This window comes from Emydura macquarii, unplaced genomic scaffold (assembly GCF_026122565.2).
Source record: "Emydura macquarii macquarii isolate MOO-44397 ecotype Brisbane River unplaced genomic scaffold, CSIRO-AGI_Emac_v2 contig_1790, whole genome shotgun sequence".
NCBI classification, from domain to species: Eukaryota; Metazoa; Chordata; order Testudines; family Chelidae; genus Emydura; species Emydura macquarii.
The window spans coordinates 27,555,990-27,574,646 of NW_027131927.1; the positions used below are offsets into that span (position 1 = coordinate 27,555,990).

At 38.3% G+C, this 18,657-nt stretch overlaps 1 protein-coding gene across 2 annotated transcripts in view; it reads left to right on the plus strand.

Moving 5' to 3' along the window:
* Window positions 1–18,657, plus strand: part of GRID2 (glutamate ionotropic receptor delta type subunit 2) — a 963,383-nt gene that overhangs the window by 811,392 nt on the left and 133,334 nt on the right. For both annotated transcript variants that reach the window (XM_067557183.1, XM_067557186.1), the window contains one exon: window positions 7,661–7,799. In XM_067557183.1, the coding sequence (XP_067413284.1) occupies window positions 7,661–7,799 (139 nt within the window). The remainder of the gene's footprint in view (window positions 1–7,660; window positions 7,800–18,657) is intronic.

The window sequence follows — 18,657 nt, forward strand, 5'->3', positions numbered from 1 at the left end:
ACTATTACTGGGAAGTGAGTTGAGTACCACTATCCCAAACATCCCTTTCCAAATGGACCCTTATTGGCCTGACTTCCTGAGGCTACAGAAGAAAGAAGATTAATATAAAACTTGTCAGAAGCAGAACTTTGACAGGCACCACAGAGTCAAATTCTTGAGCATACTGAATCTAGGAGATCATGCCTAGGTGAAAGATTCTCAAGAAAAGGGAACAGTGCAGTGCAGTGATGTGCAGGAACCCCTGGAGCCTACTTTGTTAGTTTGCCAGCATTGGCGCTGGTGTCATTTTGTTGGATCACTAAGTGGACATCTAATACTCTGATCACTATCCTGAGGTTGAACCTGTGAAGCCCCCTATCTATCCACATAGAATGAGCAGTGTGTCCTCTAGATCCTCTCCCTGTGATCAGATAACTAGTTATAGAAATTTAGCCTGCTGCATTCCTGGAGAATGACAATATATATATATATATATATTGTCCAGAGCCCTGTAAAAACTGGCTGCTGGCCCTACCTCATGCTCAGTTCCTTTCCAACTCTCATTCCCTGCAATCTGTTAATATTTGGAAAGCTGGGTAACTCAGCTACTGATTTACAAACTTATTTGTATCCGTGCAAATTAAGGAGGCAACCCCAATCCAAGTCAATCCATGTTAATTTTATCCAGTGGTGTAAGAATCCAACCTTGGGATGTGATGGCCATCCCAAATGAGATGGAAATTAATGTATTTATAGCAATTCAATGAGGCATGACAAAATATGTATGAAAAATGAGAAAACCAGAATAAGAACTCTTTATTGTGAGAGATATTTCAACAACTTCCAAGCTTCAGTTATATTACAGCTAGTAGAAGTAGGTACTCCTTAGTTGGCAGTACAATTTTTTTGTTCTGTGCTGGATTATGAATTACCAATTTAAAATCAGAGAAATTTTACAGCATTGTGGGAGATTTTGTATTGTTTCACATGGCTGGAATACCCAAAATGTAAAAATCCTGCAGCCTTTTTTAAAAATATATCCATCTCACCCCCCCCCCCCCAAAATTGTGAGAAATGTCTCTGTCATAGACAAACACACAAGAGACAAGTTGATCTAAACTGTTCCCTGCAGACCTGCATGTTTTTTGTTTGTGCAAATGTAAACTATGCTATTCTGTTCTACAGAATCTAAGGTTTCCTATTCTGTTCTGTTCTGTTCAGCACTCCAAGGTTTAGATTGACTAGAGCTGTTCGAAACATTTTTGGTAAAAAGACATGTTGAAGCATATCTGTTTTGATGACGTGGGGGAGGGAATGAAGGGGAAGGCAGTGAGAAGCTTGCACTCCGTAATCTGGTGGTTAAGGCACTCATTTCAGATGAGGGAGATCTAAATTAAAGTCCCTGCTCTGCCTGATTCAGAATGTTCTGGAATAAAAAAATCTGTTCTGAATCAGGATCTCCCATATCCTAGGCCAGTGAAAACCTCTGGTTTTGGTCCAAAAACGGAAATTTTGACACAATTCTAGTTTTGTGAAAACGTCAGAAGGACTTTGTTTTTGCTCTGTGGCAGAATGAAACCTAAACCTCAAAAGTTGCCATGAAACAGAATTGTTGTCCTCCAATCAGCTGTCATTGTGACCTGACTCCTAGCCTTTGTAAAGAGCAGTGCATAGCTGCATCTTCCCAGGGGGGGCCCTGAGAGTTTACAACCCCTTCCTTCACCCCCATTATGTATTTATTGGGCCCATTCAAAGCATGCACCTTACCCTTCCCTGCGCTGACTCAGCTCAGATGGCCAGCACTTTGAGGGGCAGAGACAAGACTCCACCCATTCCCCACCAACTTGCTCATGGCAGGGAAAAGCAGTCCTCCAGAGTCTGAGCTCCTCCTTCCCCAACCATCAAGAATGTGAAGGCCATAAGGGAGAGGGAGCTTCTGTGCCAGTTGCTTAACTGTGTGGTTGCTTAATGGCAAGTGACAGTCCTGCCCCCATATAACAAATTATCAGATTTCATGCCAGAAAGAAAAAAAATCATATGTTAGTTCCACTGAAAAAGGTGCAGGATGCTAGCTATAATACAGCTACCCATTTGCTTCAGTAAGGGTTACATAGTAAATTTCTTTTTCATGACTGTTGAACTAATGTGTTTAATTTCTAAATAGTACACATTACCACTGTGGATGTTAAATCCATATTAAATCATCTGGGGACCTTGTTTACAGGCTCTGATTTGTGATCCTACATGCCCAGTGTCTACATGTCTAGTGTCACAAATGACATCACTTTTCAGCACGATGGTAGCCTCTAGCACTGGACTGGGAAATGCCAACTATAATTGCAAGTTTAAAAACAAACCTTTCGCCATTTATTCACGGTGACAAGGGCTTTTTTATCCTGTGAACTTTCATAGTGAACTTCTGGGCTGTGCAAATGAGTGCAGCTTTCCTTGAAACCAGCAATTGACAAACCCTTGAGAAAAAATGTAGTTGCATACCACTCTGCTTTGAATTATTCAAATTCAGTTCAATGCTACAGTATAGCAGGTTGAGTCTGGGCCGTGGTACATGCTGTCTCTGCCGTTCTTCAGCTAGCTAACCCCTCTTCTTACTTTGAACCTCACCTTATTTTATTCTCCACTCTCAGCAGTCTTCAAACCTACTGACTACAGGAGAGTATAACTTTAAAAGTATTGGAAACTTGTATTGGTTTACAGGAGTCACATTTTCCCTCAGACACTTTGTTTTCTCTGATCTTTGTGTCTGTCCAATTCTGTGTCAGGTTGTTCCTGGGTTCGAGGGCAATAGATTTTTTTCCCCCAGCCTGTTGATACATTTCTAGAAGAACTGGCAAGGAAAGGGGAATAAACAAAAGCACATGAAGCGTACTAAGGATGAATTGACCACCTGGAGTAGACAAGAATTACCTACAATTTAGGTCATTACCAGTCATAATGGAGAGCCATATTGGATAAAGGAGGTGGCAGGACAAAAAATACTCTTTTTCTATCATGTCTATGATAATATAGCTCTTTTTAGAAAACATCCAGTAAAGTTTACTTAGGAAAATATTTTTTCTAAAGTTAGAGTGACAAGGTGGATGAGGTAATATCTTTTATTGGACCAACTTCTGTCCAGTAAAAGATTACTACCTCACCCACCTTGTCTCTCTAAAATATCCTAGGACTAACACAGATACAACACTTTTTAAAATGTATTATTCATTCATAGTATTTCACACCTAAACACACAGTCTGAAAAATTAAATATAGATTCAGTTTTAAGTTAATTTCAGTGAACATGAAAAGTGCCAGTTGGATTCTACTGAAGATTAGATCCTGTATTTATCCACAAAACAGATAATGTACAATCAGTGGCAACAGAGTGCTAATTACAGTTGTGTTTTTTGTTATAGGGACATGTCCTCTGGAAATTGGACTGAGACCAACCAACTCATTTTACATAGGTCACCAAACATCCATCAGATGGCAATGACTTTCAGTCATTACCAATCTAGGGCTATATTCTACTCTGTTTTTTGCTGGTGATGTGAAAGGAAAGTGGTAGGATGAGTGTATAGGAAGTCTCTCTATATAGCCCCTAATATATTATATATATTTTAAATATGTAATGTAACTTTGTAGATAATATATTTTGTGGCACATATTAGGGACTCCTGATGGACAAAAGAGCACTAAGGAAACAGTGTCCATAAATCACAGCTCCAGTGAGCATGCATATATGTCTGTCCTGCTCAGCCTGTATATCTCTCTCTCTAGTACACAAGCTACAATCATTATCAACCAGTGCTAGCTGGGTATCCAAAGTGCTCCTTTTCAGACCCACAGTAATGTGCACCCAATAAAGCATCTACCAGACTCACCCTATAAAATCCTGACCTCTTTGATTTTATGACAAAAGGGTGCTTTTCTGCTCCCCCTAGCAGCACTAGCGAGAGGAGGACCTGATCCTTAGACTATATATGAAATAATGACAAAAAGCTCCATACCCCATTGCCACTATCCCAAGCCATTGAGTTCCTCCCTGCCCTACTAAAACAGTGAGTTTAGATGAAAACAAAGCTGAGTGTTCTCTCATAGGGTGCGAAGTCATAATAAGTGAAATGTCTGAGCAGACTGTACAAGACAGAAGACTCCATAGCATGAAATCCTTTTGTTTCATCTTCCTAATAAAACTCCAAAGAGATGATCTTATGGCAGAAAAATGTCTCTTTCAGTTTCTGCTTCTCTTTTGGGAGGGGATGAGGAACTTATCTTTGCATTGTAATGCAATTGCTGTCTCTGCTTTCTCAAAATGCCTGTTTCTAAAGCATTTGTGTAAAGGAGAGGGTCTGAGTGGGACTCAGGTACATTTCATAGCAGGGAAGTGCAGAACTCTTTTGAAACACACTCCCTACAAAAATGGTGACAAGTTGTACCCACATATATGAAAATGTGTGTTGCATGCTGTTCTGTATCCTCAAGCTGCAGTCATTAACTATTGATGGTATAAACTGCCGCTCTGTTGATTAACGGCAGGTCTTTTTCACAAACAGCTGTGTGCACTACAGATACTTCCTGCTGAACCACACATTTTCAGCTATTTAGAGCTTCATTAATAATTGGCTTTTAAAGAAGAAAGCATAGCAGTGAGGGATGGGAACAAACTTCTGATGGAAAAAAAGGCTCACTTTGAGCAGTACCAGAATGCTGTGGGTGGGGCATGTATAAATGGCTAGGTCAGCTCTCCAATGAGCAAGATCCTTGTTTGAGCATTTCAACTGTGAATAAAAGGTAGGTGGGTGACTTTCAATGGTCCTCTTCTTTCTGCCAACTCATTTCAATTAAAAACAGTGGGAAGCTACTTTTAGTTTTATTCATGAGGTTGAAAAATGAAATTGCAAGCCGGGCTAAGAAATAGCTGGCTTCCCCTTCATCTCTCCATCTATTTCAATTTAATTCAGAGCTAAACCGCAGGGATTGGCACCTGAAGGTTAAAAGAACAATCAGCCTGTTGGGTTAATTTGGTATCTCTGTCTGCTATTTTCATTGGATGTAATTTATTTTTGATTGAAAGATTCCAAAGGCATTACAAAAACCACTCTAAAAGTGGAAATATCCCATTAAAGGATTTCATTTATAACTTGTGCTGGACATGGAACAGGGTCTTCAGAAGTTAAAATTAATTTTTGTCTTCAAAAAATCCTAATATTGAAATAACATCTACTGATACGATCAAGAGATTCTTATTTCGGATAATTATATGGCATCCTGGAAATAGGAGGAAATGTATTTCTGACTGTGTGAGTCTAATGTAGATCTTGTCTTTTTAATACTGGAGTTTTTAAAAGACAAGATATCTAAATGCAGTGGAACCCCCTTATAATTAATTCAGGTAGAGTGAAACACCATTTATAGTGAAGTAGAATGAAAGTCTCGTATGCTTTCAAAACATTGCAATGAACATTTGCAGCTAGCTGTAATATGTATAGATGTTAAACAGTGAAGTTGTCAGTAGCATTCAGAGATGAGTAAAAATTCTAGGTAGGCTCAAATTGCAACTGAAAAGGACCTTATTCTTATTTATACTTAAAGTGAGTGTAACTGTGATTTATCTGCACTTTAAGACCAATTTCCACTGCCAGAGCAGTGTCAAGAGGTTTAAGGGCAAGTGAAAATCAAGCACAAAGTTCTTCTTTCTGATTCAACCTATAGTAAACTGCCAGTACTTCAGAGGAATCCCTTTGATCCTTGTAACATCTAGTGGCTTTATCTGGGTTCTGTTTTTAAGAATGAAAAAACATGGAAATAAATTTGAGCTGAATATCATTTTACAAAATGTGAATAAAAAACATTAAAGCTCTGCTCTTCTCCCTTGGGTTTTACAATAAAGCTAATTACAGTTGGACTGGTTTTTTAGATTTCTGTTGCTTGATTTATCTGTACAAAATACTAATTTAAGGTTACCTGTATTTCTGGTGACCATTAGTCTCTCTCTCTCTGAAACCTCTGTATGACTGGAAAGTTGGGTAACAGAAATGAATTGAGATTAGATTATAAATCAGAATTGTTCTTCCTTTGAAGAAAGGGAAAACATCATTCCTCATCCCTTTCTTTAGGGTTTTTAGTTGAGGGGAAGTGAGAAAAAACTTGAAGGCCCAATATAAATTCTGAAAGTAAAGGAGAATGAATCGCTAAGAAACACTTGGATTACAGGGAACATATGCAGGTCTGGTTATCTAGTTGGAAACTCTTGTTCTTGTGATGGACTTTGGAATCCAGAACATATACACACCAGCAGGAAGGAATGCAAGGGCAAAAAGTTGACAGACTCTGGGAGGGATTTTCAAAAGCATTCAGCATTGACCTTATTCTGCTTCCACTGAGGTCAAAATAAAACTCCCATTGATTACAGCATGAGCAGAACTGACCCAACAGAGTGCTCTTAAAATCCTATTCAGAAAGTATATATCCATTTACCACTCTTTTTGACCAGTAGTTTCTAAAGGATATAAGGAATTGGAGTTTGTCTGAGAAAACTTCAGCTGAGAAAACAACCAGCCTTCCAGGTGCAGTAGATGGGAAGAAGGAAAGCATGAGCATTGTAGGCAATCAAGGATACACATTAACTATGATTACTTGTCTATATTTGGTTATTTCTAGCAGTGACAATTTCTAACCCTCAGAATCCAGAGCTTTTTATTTTACTTTTTTAAGACAATGATTTTTCTTTCATTTATAAATTCTTCCTGTGTGTGATTTGGAATGAACTCACTGAAATAGAAAAGAACAACTTCAAAAATGTCAAACCAAAGTGTTTGGTGGAGAGGTGGAAATTGTTTGTTTAAAGAATGACGTGTCCTAGAAGCTTGTTGCTAGATTATATCTTGGAAAACGTTATACTTTTGGAATATGTGACACATTCACCCGTACCATAGCATACAACCCAACATAGCTGTGACAAGTCAGCATTGCTGTCTATAGATAAATTAGAATAAATTAAGCTGTGTATTAGTTTTGAGCGCTGCAAAACAAATGTTGTGTGCCGCCTCAAGGCGGGTACATTTCATTGCTGGTGAAGTTATGGATTACTTAGCTAACAGGCTCAAATACTGTTTGTAAAGCACTTTTGAAATTAAATTAATTATGAGTTCTGTTTTTCTACTTCAGTATAAATGGAGTTTCTGTATAACCCAGCTCACTTTAAGCAGATTCTACATACATGCATGACACTCTGCAACAGCACGTCTGGCTATCAACATAGCTGTGAAAAAGTTGTGGTTTTGTTTTGTTTTTTGTTTTAAGAAACTCCATAAACTCAAAAGCACAGGGAGAGCTTAATTAAGGACACTAAAGAAATCTGAAAGGAAAAAGAAATACCATAGATGCTTAAATATGCTCTTTTTGTTCTGAGTTCATGAAATCTGTCTCCCGTAGTGGGCTGACTCTCAGTTAAACACACAATGATGAAGGAGTTCATGGAAAAACTCTTGGAGTGGAGGTGTGGGCTTCTTTTAATACTCTTCAGTACATAGAAATTATGATCCAAATCCTGCTCGCTTTACTAATGGACGTACTCTACTGATGCCAGCAACACCGTTGACATGATCAAGACATTAACAGTGAAGGTTTGGCTCTGCACCATGCAAATGAAAGCTCTAATTTTCCTTCTTCTGTCCAACAGGAGGAGAAGTTCCTTACACAACACTGGCAACCCGAATGATGATGGGCGCCTGGTGGCTTTTTGCTTTGATTGTCATCTCATCTTACACAGCAAACCTAGCAGCTTTTCTCACAATCACTCGGATTGAGAGCTCCATCCAGTAAGTGGATAAAGAACAGATGGTGCCTGTACATGTCTGTGCGAAAAGGTGGAGATCCTGAGAAAGACACTCTTTAGCCAATATCTTCTGCAGCAGAATGTATTTCTGATCAATCTAAATAGACAGTCACTGCAAACTAATTACTCTTCTCAGGCACTAGGAAGTTCATGTCCTTTAGAGAGAGAGATATAGATATAGATATATTCTAAAGGAAATAGTTACTGTCTAAATGGTTTGAGGAAGTGGAAAATGAAATAGTTATTTAATGTCTGTGGTTGTCAGACGTCCTGCACAAAAAGGTACTATTATATCAGTGCTTGAAATGGAAAAAATATGTATTGAAGTGCTCCCCCCTCTACACTCTCCAGTTGTAAGAAGCCCCAAGAATCTGTATCCTGACCCTCTGATGACAATCAGCAAAGATTTTGCTGCTTCTGAGGGTTTAAAGTGAAACTCCCCCTTTTTTCCACCAGGACAAAGCTACCTGGCCATGAGAATTGAGCCCTGCTATATAAGAATAAGTGGTGGTCTCTCAGGGAGCTGGGCTGGTTAGAGCTCCCTTCTTATATGACAGATGAAAGAAGGGGGAAGCCAAATGATTGGAAGGGTCAAAGAAGGGGAAGTAGAGCGATATTTGGAGAAGGAACAAAACATAGATATTTATATGGGGTTGGAAAGAGCCATTTTCTTAGGGCGGGGAGGAAGAAGAGGAGAAGATATACAGGGACTCCCTTCTTGAGGGGAAAGGGAGGAAAAGAACAGCTGGAGAGTAAGTAAGTGCCAGGGTATACTAGAGCTGGTCTTGAATCAGACCTCTAGATCCGAATAGCTGATAAACTGGAGAGGGTTCTGAGAAGAGACATGAGAATGATTAAAGGATTGGAAAGTATGGCATACAGTTAAAAATTCAAGGAGCTCCATCTATTTGGCTTTCCAAAGAGGAAATTAAGAGATGACTTAATCACAGTCTATAAGTAACTATATGGGAACAAATATTTGATGATAGGCTCTTCAGTCTAACAGACAAAGGTATAATAAGATCAAATGGCTAGAAGCTGAAACTAGACAAATTCAAACTGGAAATAAGGTAGACATTTTTAACAGTGAGGGTAATTAACCATTAGAACAATTTACCATGGGTCGTGGTAGATTCTCCATCACTGGCAATTTTTAAATCAAGTTTCGATGTCTTTCTAAAGATATGCTCTAGTTCAAACAGGAATTAATTCAAGGAAGTTCTATCTATGCGCTGTGTTATGCAGGAGGTCAGACTAGATGATCACAGTGGTCCCTTCTGGCTAAAACTTCCTTAGAATCTATTAAACACTCCTGAATATAGGGGAAATTGAGATTTATCTCTCATTCTGGATCCAAAATTTGTGGCTCAGGCTCATGATGTCTATGTACCATTATAGTCATGCTGCCCAATGTGTCATACTATGCATACAAACTCATTCAGCCTGCATTATATTATTGGTTAGGTCAAACTAAAATCTTCTCTTGGTAATTGAATTTTAAATTGTGAGATCACTGGTTGCTCCAGATGTGCTTTGGCAGAACTGAAATGTTAGGCTGTTGATCGGTTGATGAATAAAGGATCTCAGCTGTTTAAAAAAAGATATTTCATTCAGTCTTACAGGACAAAAGCCAATAAATTGTTCTCTCAACCATCAGCACTTGTTTGCCAAGTAGAGTATGGTAAAATTATATTTCAGTGTGGCGTCAGAACTGATCTTTTCCAATAAAAACAATTCATTTTTAATAAGCCTTAAGGGACATATTGCCAAAACAGGGTGAAAAAAATTCATTTGTGCACACAGAGGCATTTACAAATGCAATGTAGGCAAATGTGTGCATGTGCCCATTTGCGTGCTCAGTCACTCAACTTGTGCTCACAAATATGATATTTTTTGTGCCTGCAGCCACTGCATCCTGCTTTTAAATTAGGTCATTAATGTTTTTGTTGTGCTCAAGAAAAATGTTCCAATCAATGCAAAAAATGGCTGTGAGCTTTCTTATCATACATAATCAAAATAAAATATACCTACATGGTAATATAATTTTACAGTTCCATTTCCAGTCTACTCTTGTAATTCATTATGATGTCACTAGAAATCCTCAACGGAATTTTGAGGTTATTATGTACAGTTGGGTGTACATTGGTCTGGGTGGTGTATTATTTATGGGGCAAATGTCACTGAAATGTTTTATTCAGTGGAATATATTGCAGCTGGAGTGCTCCTGAAATGGAAGAACAGAGACATTTTTAGCAGTATTTGTAGGTCAGAATTAGAGTAATTAGATGTGCTAAGTATCCATTTGGGAATTAAGTTCTCCTTACTGTGGTCAGAGTGTAAAACTTAAGTTTACAAAACTGCCCCAAATTGGGAAGCAAACCAGCACTTACCAAAGAGACTGTTTGTTTATCACAATGAATTATTGCAAAAAGGAATAAGCAACAGAGGAAAAACCCAATGCTCCTTTTTTTTTTTTTACAGATCAAATTATACCCTAGGTGATCCTGGAAGGCTAGAATGGAAATAGGTTTAAATATGTAAAGAAAATAAACCAAATTCTGCTTGCAGTTACGTCCAGACAACACAATGAAATCATTAGAATGAAAGGGATTGAGGTCAATGGTTTTGCCTGGGTGTAACTTTAGAGAATTTAACCATTAACTTTCACTCATTAGGCTAGCTAGTGAAATCTCCCCAAGGACTAGCAGGACCCAAAGCCAGAATTATCTAGAGATCGGAAACTGGTTCAAATTTAAAATAAATTAATTAATAAAAGCTACTCCTACCATCACCAATTTTAGATCAAAACACTAACAGATGCCCTTGGTGGTTCTCAAGTAGATAACTTGTTTCCAGCTAGGAGCAGAAATGATGTTATGCTGTCTGAGAGTACATTTACCCATCAAATAGAGGTGTGATTGTAGCGGGGGTAGGCATACTCATGCTAACTTTAATCTAGCTAGAGCAGGTAACAATAGTAATGATGACATAGCAACACAGACTTCAGCATGGGCTAGTTTGAGTCCCCGGTGGCTTGTACTGGGGTTGCTAGCTGCTCTTGAAGCCTCTGGTGCCACTTCTTCACTATTGTTGTTATCTGTGCTAGCTAAATTAAAGCTAGTGCAGGTATGCTTACCTGCACTACAATCACACTTTCGTTTGCTGTGTAGATTTATGGTGGCTGTTCTTGTGGTACTTCCCAACAGCAGTATGGGCCTCAGAAATCTCCTGATAGATCCTGTTTGGAAGATACTTCCAGCCCATTGTTGAATCCAAATTTAATTCTGAACCTTTGGCGGTTCACCCATCTCTAAGAGAGTGATGGACACAACTGTCTCCCAAAGCATTGCACCATTCTTTCAGAGGTGTATTCTGAAAAGAACAGCACCTAGCATATTGTTAGCAAGTTTAGTGTTAACAAAAATAAGGACTAGAAAAATGTCTGCTTCCCTTTTATATCCTCACAAGTTGATTTTTGCTGCATAGCCAGTTGTATGTACTCTCTGCTTAACTGAGTAATTAGACTCTAATTTGTTGCAATTTATAAACTAAATCTGAGGGAAAAGAAAAATAGCATAGATCTAGAGTGAATGTGTGCCTCCTTTTTCAGTCAAATGCCACTCTTTGTATTACTTTTGGTTGCAGTGCTTTTCAGTTTGTGCCACTGGACTATGGGATAGTCTCATGTGGCTCTCTCTCAATCTCTCCTATTAAGCCATTCTACTTTGTGTCCAATAATTATATATACACTGGGCCAGAGAGTGCATGAGAATGACTCTATTGGTCAGTGGCTAGGGCATCCACCTAACGCTGTGAGGCACCTTGCTACCCCCTGCCCTTAATGTGAGGAAGTCTTGTTTGTGCCAGGCAGAGGTCAGCTCCCCAACTCCACTGGCCAAAGGCAACACAAACACTCCCTTGTAGGTCTCTTAAGCCCCACTGTCACTCTATAAATTAGTGATATTCACCCTCCAAACCTCAACTGGTCTGCACAACTCTCACAGTGTTCACTGATCAGCTCCTTCCAAAGAAACAGTATAGCCCAGTTTATCAGTTTCACCTCAGATCACGCCTCTTCTTAACTCACATCTCTTAGATTTTCCAAGACAGCCCTGTGTAGCTTGAAAGCCTGTCTCTCTCACCAACAGAAGTTGGTCCAATAAAAAATATTACCTCACCCACCTTGTCTCTCTAGCACTTAGATTTGTTTATACTGAAATCAATTATAAGGTGATTTAATGAAGCATAGAGATTCAAGTAGTAGCAAGTAGAAGTATTGGAAACAAATGGATATATATAAAATAAAATCATCACACACATTCTAGCGCCTAGACTTAGCTAAAAAGATACTCTCGTGTCTAATAAAGTATTACTCACCCCAAAATCCTGCAGTGCTTTACAGCCAGACAGTGACCCATCCTTCATAAGACTTGCATGCTGTCAGTTTGCCTCCTAGCTGAAGGATTTAGTGTGTCTCCTTGCACTCCAAGATATACCAGACCAATCCTTTGTCTTTTTTTATAAACAGGACTCCCCTTACCCCCTTCCAATGTTTGTTTCCTCCTGTAGATTTTCTGTCTTGTAGATTCTGCAATCTCTCAGTTCACACTTGACTCAATGTGCAACTAGGCATACAGTGTGAGGCATACAGGACACAAATGGCCAGACAGGGCGATAAATATCAGTTACCTCCTGCCTGAAAGGAAACATCTCTCAGGCATGTCACCGCCTGGTCACCTGCCTTAATGCCAAGATCTTAAGAAAATAATTTCCAGTATAGATACATAACTCCTTATATATTATCCATCTTTACTTTTTGAAATGGTTATGATGACCAGTGGGCAACCGGTTCTCAGCAGAGACATGACATGCCATCCTTCAGTGAACTATTATGCAGGTACCCAATGCAGGAGATCCTTGTAAAACCCTGTTCAAATCCCTTCTCCTTACTGAAAAGAGGGAGGAATTGAACTATAATCTCCCACATTCCCGGTGAGTATCCTAACCACTTGGCTAACGATTATAAGGAAGGCCGTTGACACCTACTCTCCCACCCTGCTGTTTTGTATGTGTAGTTAGGCAGGCATCTACGTTGTTCTCACAAGAAACATGTTGGGTGCCTAAGCCACCTCTCTTCCGATAAAGAGTTCCCAGATGTGGATTGCAAACAGATCTAGACACCTTCTTGCAGCCCGGACTTAGGTGCATAACTCCCTGAGAGGGGAGGGGCTTAAGACACAACCCTCTTATTGGCATTTCCCATTGGTTAGCCTAGCCAGCTCCCCAGCTAGTGTGCTGCTTTTATTCTTTTAGTTCAGGGTTAAGGACGATTGATAGGGCAATGTAGGGAAGCTCACACTACCAGTGACTATGTAGTGCCCTGTTCTGTGGATATGGAGAGGACTTCATTTGGCACTTTCACACAAGTACTAAAACTTTGCATGAAACATTTTAAAAAATAGAGGGATCAAAGGATGTATCACCAAGTGATATCAAACCTCAGAAGACATGACTGTGAGTTTGATTTGGATAAACATCCAAAAGTTTGTATGGTTTGGAAGCTTATCTGAATATCTTTATGCTAGAAAATGAGACTGGAATTCTCCTGACGTTAGGCTTTCTTGTGACGTTTCTAACTCTTTTATTTCTGATTCAATTATTATTATTATTTGTATGGTGGTAAGGCCTAGCGGCCTCCATCAGGAATCAGGGCCCCATTATGCTAGGTGCTGTACACACATGTAATAAGCAAAAGTCCCTTCTTCAAAGATCTTATAATCTAGTATATAATGAGAGATTTAATTAACACTAAAATAATTATGATTAGCACAGACCAGCATTCTCAGCACACCAACTGCCTTAGCCATTGTCAAGTGTTTTATAGGCATCACCCCAGAGGTGAGTTTTAAAGAGGGATTTTAGGGAAAATAACATAGTGACTTTATGGATATTAACAGAGAGCTGGTCCCCTGCATAAGGAACAGCATGAGAAAAAGCAAAAAACTGAGTGAGAAAAAATTGGCTAATCATTGGCAGAGCAGAACAGGGCTTGATAACTTATTAGGTCTGATAGGTACAGCAAGACTAAGCTGTGAAGGACCTTAAAGTAATGGGACCTGCTTTTAGCACGTGAGTACCTAAGAGCCTAAGTTCTCCTTTAAAAAAAAAAAAAACCTTGGTCTTTGTATCCACAAAGAGAGAGGACATAGTTTCTTACCTTTTCCCATTCCCATAATAAGTGTTTCTATCGTTCCCCTCTTGTGTGTGTCTACACCATTTGAATATTTCTCCTACTTTAAACAGAGAATGTTGGGGGCTATAGGAGTGTATATTCAACTTCCCTCCAATTATTGCAGAGATTACTCCCTCAAGCTCATGTTTTCTAGCAGGTTGTGTGCCTCAATAAGAATCCCAGTGAACTGAACCATAACCCCTGTTCTCCTCAATCCTCCCTTTATCTACATCTGCTGTGATGTTTTGTCCAAAACATAAGTCCCTATCTTGAAATGATCTTTGTGCTTGACTTCAGTGAGGCTCCAAGCACAGGAGTTTAACCACACAGAGGTATTTGCAAAATAGGATCTCTAGACTGTAAGCACAATGATTTTTGGACCATGTCTTTTCTATGTGCATAGTCAATAATAATAATGATGATTAATTTTAAGAGAGGGTCCTTCCCCAGAATAGTGTTATTATGGTAGTAATAAAACATGCATTACAATTTTTTTGGCTTTTAAAAAAGTTTGTGAGCACACCCACGCTGGTTTATATTTAATGGTTCTTTCCAGGCATTTTTCACATACTACAATTCATATTAAGCTAGGATGTCCCCAGATGTTTCCAAACAGCAGAACTGGTTATAGATTTGCTTTGAAGGGAGGCTACACTAGGGTTCATCTACTGTAATGACAATAGGTATTTTCCTTCACTAAAAGAGTGCTCTTCACATCCTTGCCTTGTACACTGTCCATCCAGACTTTTAAACTAGTTGGCAAGCAGTGTTATTACTTTCTGACGCAGCTGTCACTATCAAACTGCAAATCATTTGTCTTGCTATGCCCTGTCTCCTGAGCCTGCCTCAGAATAAATCCTTCGAGCCCCAGGAGATGAAAAACACAACTTGTTAGGCAAGCTTTATCTGAATTAGAATAATAAATAAGGACTTCAATGTAAGCAACCAGATCAGTTATTTGCATTTGTTATTTAGTGACTAATTGCTTTCTCACAGACTGCTACATGCAACAGTCAGTTCTGATAAAGCAATGAGTAAACATGAACACTATATTCTTTGCATTTTCTAAACTATATTATGAACGTTTTAAAAACACTTCTTGACATTACAATTCCATTGAAAGCATTGCCAGATATTATGGTATAAGGTCCCAAATGTAGGATTTATTTTAAAAAGAGAAAAGGGATGGTGGGGACAAGGGAATGTGCAAACAGGACACAACATGAACAGAAGTAATTTTTCTCTAAATCCAACGTGCAGGCAAAATCTATCATTGCAATTAAATATTTCTCTGTGTTGCTGGAAATTGCTACATCAGAAAGTGCTACTGACTAGTGTAAAATGTGAAACGAAGCAATTTAGTTTGTCTTGTCTGAATAAAGTGCCAAAAGTAAACAACATAAATGTTGAACATTAAATATAATTTTAAATTGTTCAACTTTATAAAGTTAGTATTTAACATATTCTAAGTGTTGTACAGACATTAGTCATCCTCACAACGGCTGACATACAGTTAATATTATGTCATTAGTAATCTAATTTAGTCCTTATAAAACATTGAGGGAAAATTTTAATATACCATGCTCCCCCCATATAACTTAAATATTTTTCCATAAAAAATCTCCATAGTGAGCATAACTAGAAGTATAGCTTGTTTATTGCAATGCTCTGAAACGATTTGGAACTTTTATTCTATGTATAGTAAACAGGGATTCTCATACTCCAATTAAGTTAAACTGGTTCTATGAGCAATTTTAACTTCTCACTGATCAGTACGTCTTTAGTTCCATCAGTCACTTTTTAACTGTTTTAAAATTTGAATATCCAAAGCCATTCTGATAGCCTTACTCTTGCTGAGTTAGCATTTAGCTCTGCAGAGATTTCTATTGAACTCCGTATAACAATTCATAGGTTAAGGTAGTAGTGTGAGTTAGGGTATTACTCAGTGTGAGTAGGGATATCAGAATCTGGACATCAGAGGATTCCTCCATATGTGTACGTGCATTTGACGTGAGCTGTCCTTATTTTGAGACTTATGCTCCTGTGCGAACATGTGTGAGACTTACACATATGCCATTAATTCTAATGGAGTTACTCATGTAAATCTCATGTATGAATCAATTGTTTAGTCCAGAAATAAAGATACATTGAAAAAAGTAAAATTATAATCTTCAAATATCAATAGATATAAAATAGATGCCAAAACAATGCTCAGAGAAGAATGATGCATAGTGATTGATGCATCTATAGAGCTGAGGAAGCGTCTAAAGTGTAAGAATTTCACTTTTCTGCCAGGAGGTTGGTTTTTGTTTTATTCTGTTGCATCTCTGTTGCATCTGTTGCTGGATTGTGAATGTCACTTTGCAAATCTGTACAGATGCAAATGTAAAACTTGTCCCTGAAGCAGATCATATATCAAATGACGTCATGGTATATGTTTCCTTGCAGGGGGATGGCTCAATGATCTTGGTCTTTTCCACCTCTATGCCCTATGATTTAGGTGTGATGCCCCTAGATATACTCAGCAAGCTGGATAATTCTTTTTAATCATCAAAATAGGGGCAGATGAACCAGGGTTTAGGATTTGCTGTTAGCAAGAGAATTTAACAAAGCCACAGAATTTGAACTCAAACACTCCTTCCTCCTCTCTGAATGAAGAAGCTAAAGTTGTTGTGTAGGTCTATGGGATGGGGCAGCAGAGAACAAAGGCCATCCTCCATTTTGCAAGGCCAGGCACTGGACTGCACAAAGCTGCAGACTGCAGTCAAGCTCAGACTCTGATTGCTAGTGCATTAGAATTATGTAATGTTCAAATTAAATAATTCAGTTGTTAATACAAGCTTTTTGTCCCTTAATGAGATCAACACATTCCCCATCCTCATACTTCGTCACTTCTGGTCCTGTCTTTTGCCACTGTTGCCAGTCCGTAAAAATGGAGTGAAACCAGAACTCTCCCATTTGTAGCTCACCCTTAATACTGTTTTCACCCCCAGTTATTCATATATTGCTTTACCTTTTTATGCATAACAGAATTGCTTTTATAGTTATAAGACATACAGGGAAACTGTTTTTTTCCTCTTGCTATTTCTAAATGTACTGTTCCATGGTAACAGTTCCACATATCTTTTATACTAGCTGTTAGCAATACATGTCAGAAAATTGCTGTGTTGGTTGTTATATTGGAAATTATATGGCTACACAGAGTCCTGTAAGTTACTTATTACAATTTTGCTAGGTATTTGTCATCAGAAAGGTGGGGTTCAGTAAGTACTTCTTCCTACCCTGTTCCAGTAATGTGTATTGCAAATAACTGAAAAATTACAGGACATTATAATATATATGACCTGTGACAGCCTTTGTTACATTTCTGAATGCTGCCAGGAGATACAGAAACATATTAACAGCAGAAACAACAGCAACTCAGAATTGGAGAATATAGTATCTTAAATATATATATAGTGTCTTTAATCAATTGTTTCAAAGCTTTTGACAGATATATATATTAAGCATCATTGAAATACATCTACTTCTGGATGACAGTGGGCTGTGGGGTAGAATTCTGACCTAGGACATCAGGCTAAAAGCCCCTCTTCTTAGGAAAAATACTATAGGATTGCTAATGCAAACAAGACCTGAATACTGGGTTGGACGCATGGTCCATCTAGCACAATATTCTGTCTCAGACAATGACCAGCATCAGATGCTTTCAAGGAAGGTGCAAGAAACCTTGCATTAGGCAGATGTAGGATTATCTGTCCCCCATTTTAGCTCTTTTCCTAATATTTACATAAAGAGATTGTTTTAAACCCTGAAGCATGAGATTTAATAGGTCTTCCAAGATTTATGTAAACATTAAGTATTATAACTCTGGATTTTTTTTATCCATATAAATATCCACTTGCTAGTTGAATTTTGCTAAGTTTTTTTGCCTCAGTTCATCCTGTAGCAATGTGTTCCATGTTACATTGTTCTAATTATGTATTATGTGAAAAAGTATTTCCTGTTATGGGTTTTGATTTTTCCACCTTTTAATTTCATTGAATGGCTTCTTGTGTTATGAGACAAGAAGAATGAAAGTTCCTGATCTACCTTCTCTGGACCCATTCAATATTTTATATACTTTTATTATGTCCTCTCTTTATTCATTTCCTTTGTAAGGTAAACAATCCCAACCTTTTCAATTTCTTTCATATGAGAGCTTTTCTGTACTTCTAAGCGTTTCCTTCTCTGAATCCTCACTAATTCGGAAATATCTTTTTTGAGATGGGTGATTATCAGATGAAGCTCTATCATTGACATATATAAAGGAGTTATAATATTCTCCTATTATTTATCTTTCCTAACTCTCTGATACCTTGTTTTCTTGTTTTCTTTTTTGATCACAGCTGCATATTGAGTGAGCTCTTCTTTAAGCTATCCACAGAGATCCTTAGGTCCCTTTCCTGAGATTATACTGTTAATTTAGAACCCTGTAAAGTACCTGAATGAACATTTTCACGCCAATATACATTACTTTTCCTTTATGAACACTGAACTTCATTTGCCATTGTGTTGCCCAGTCACCTAGCTTGGTTAGATCCCTCTGAAGTTCTTCACTATCCTCTCTGGA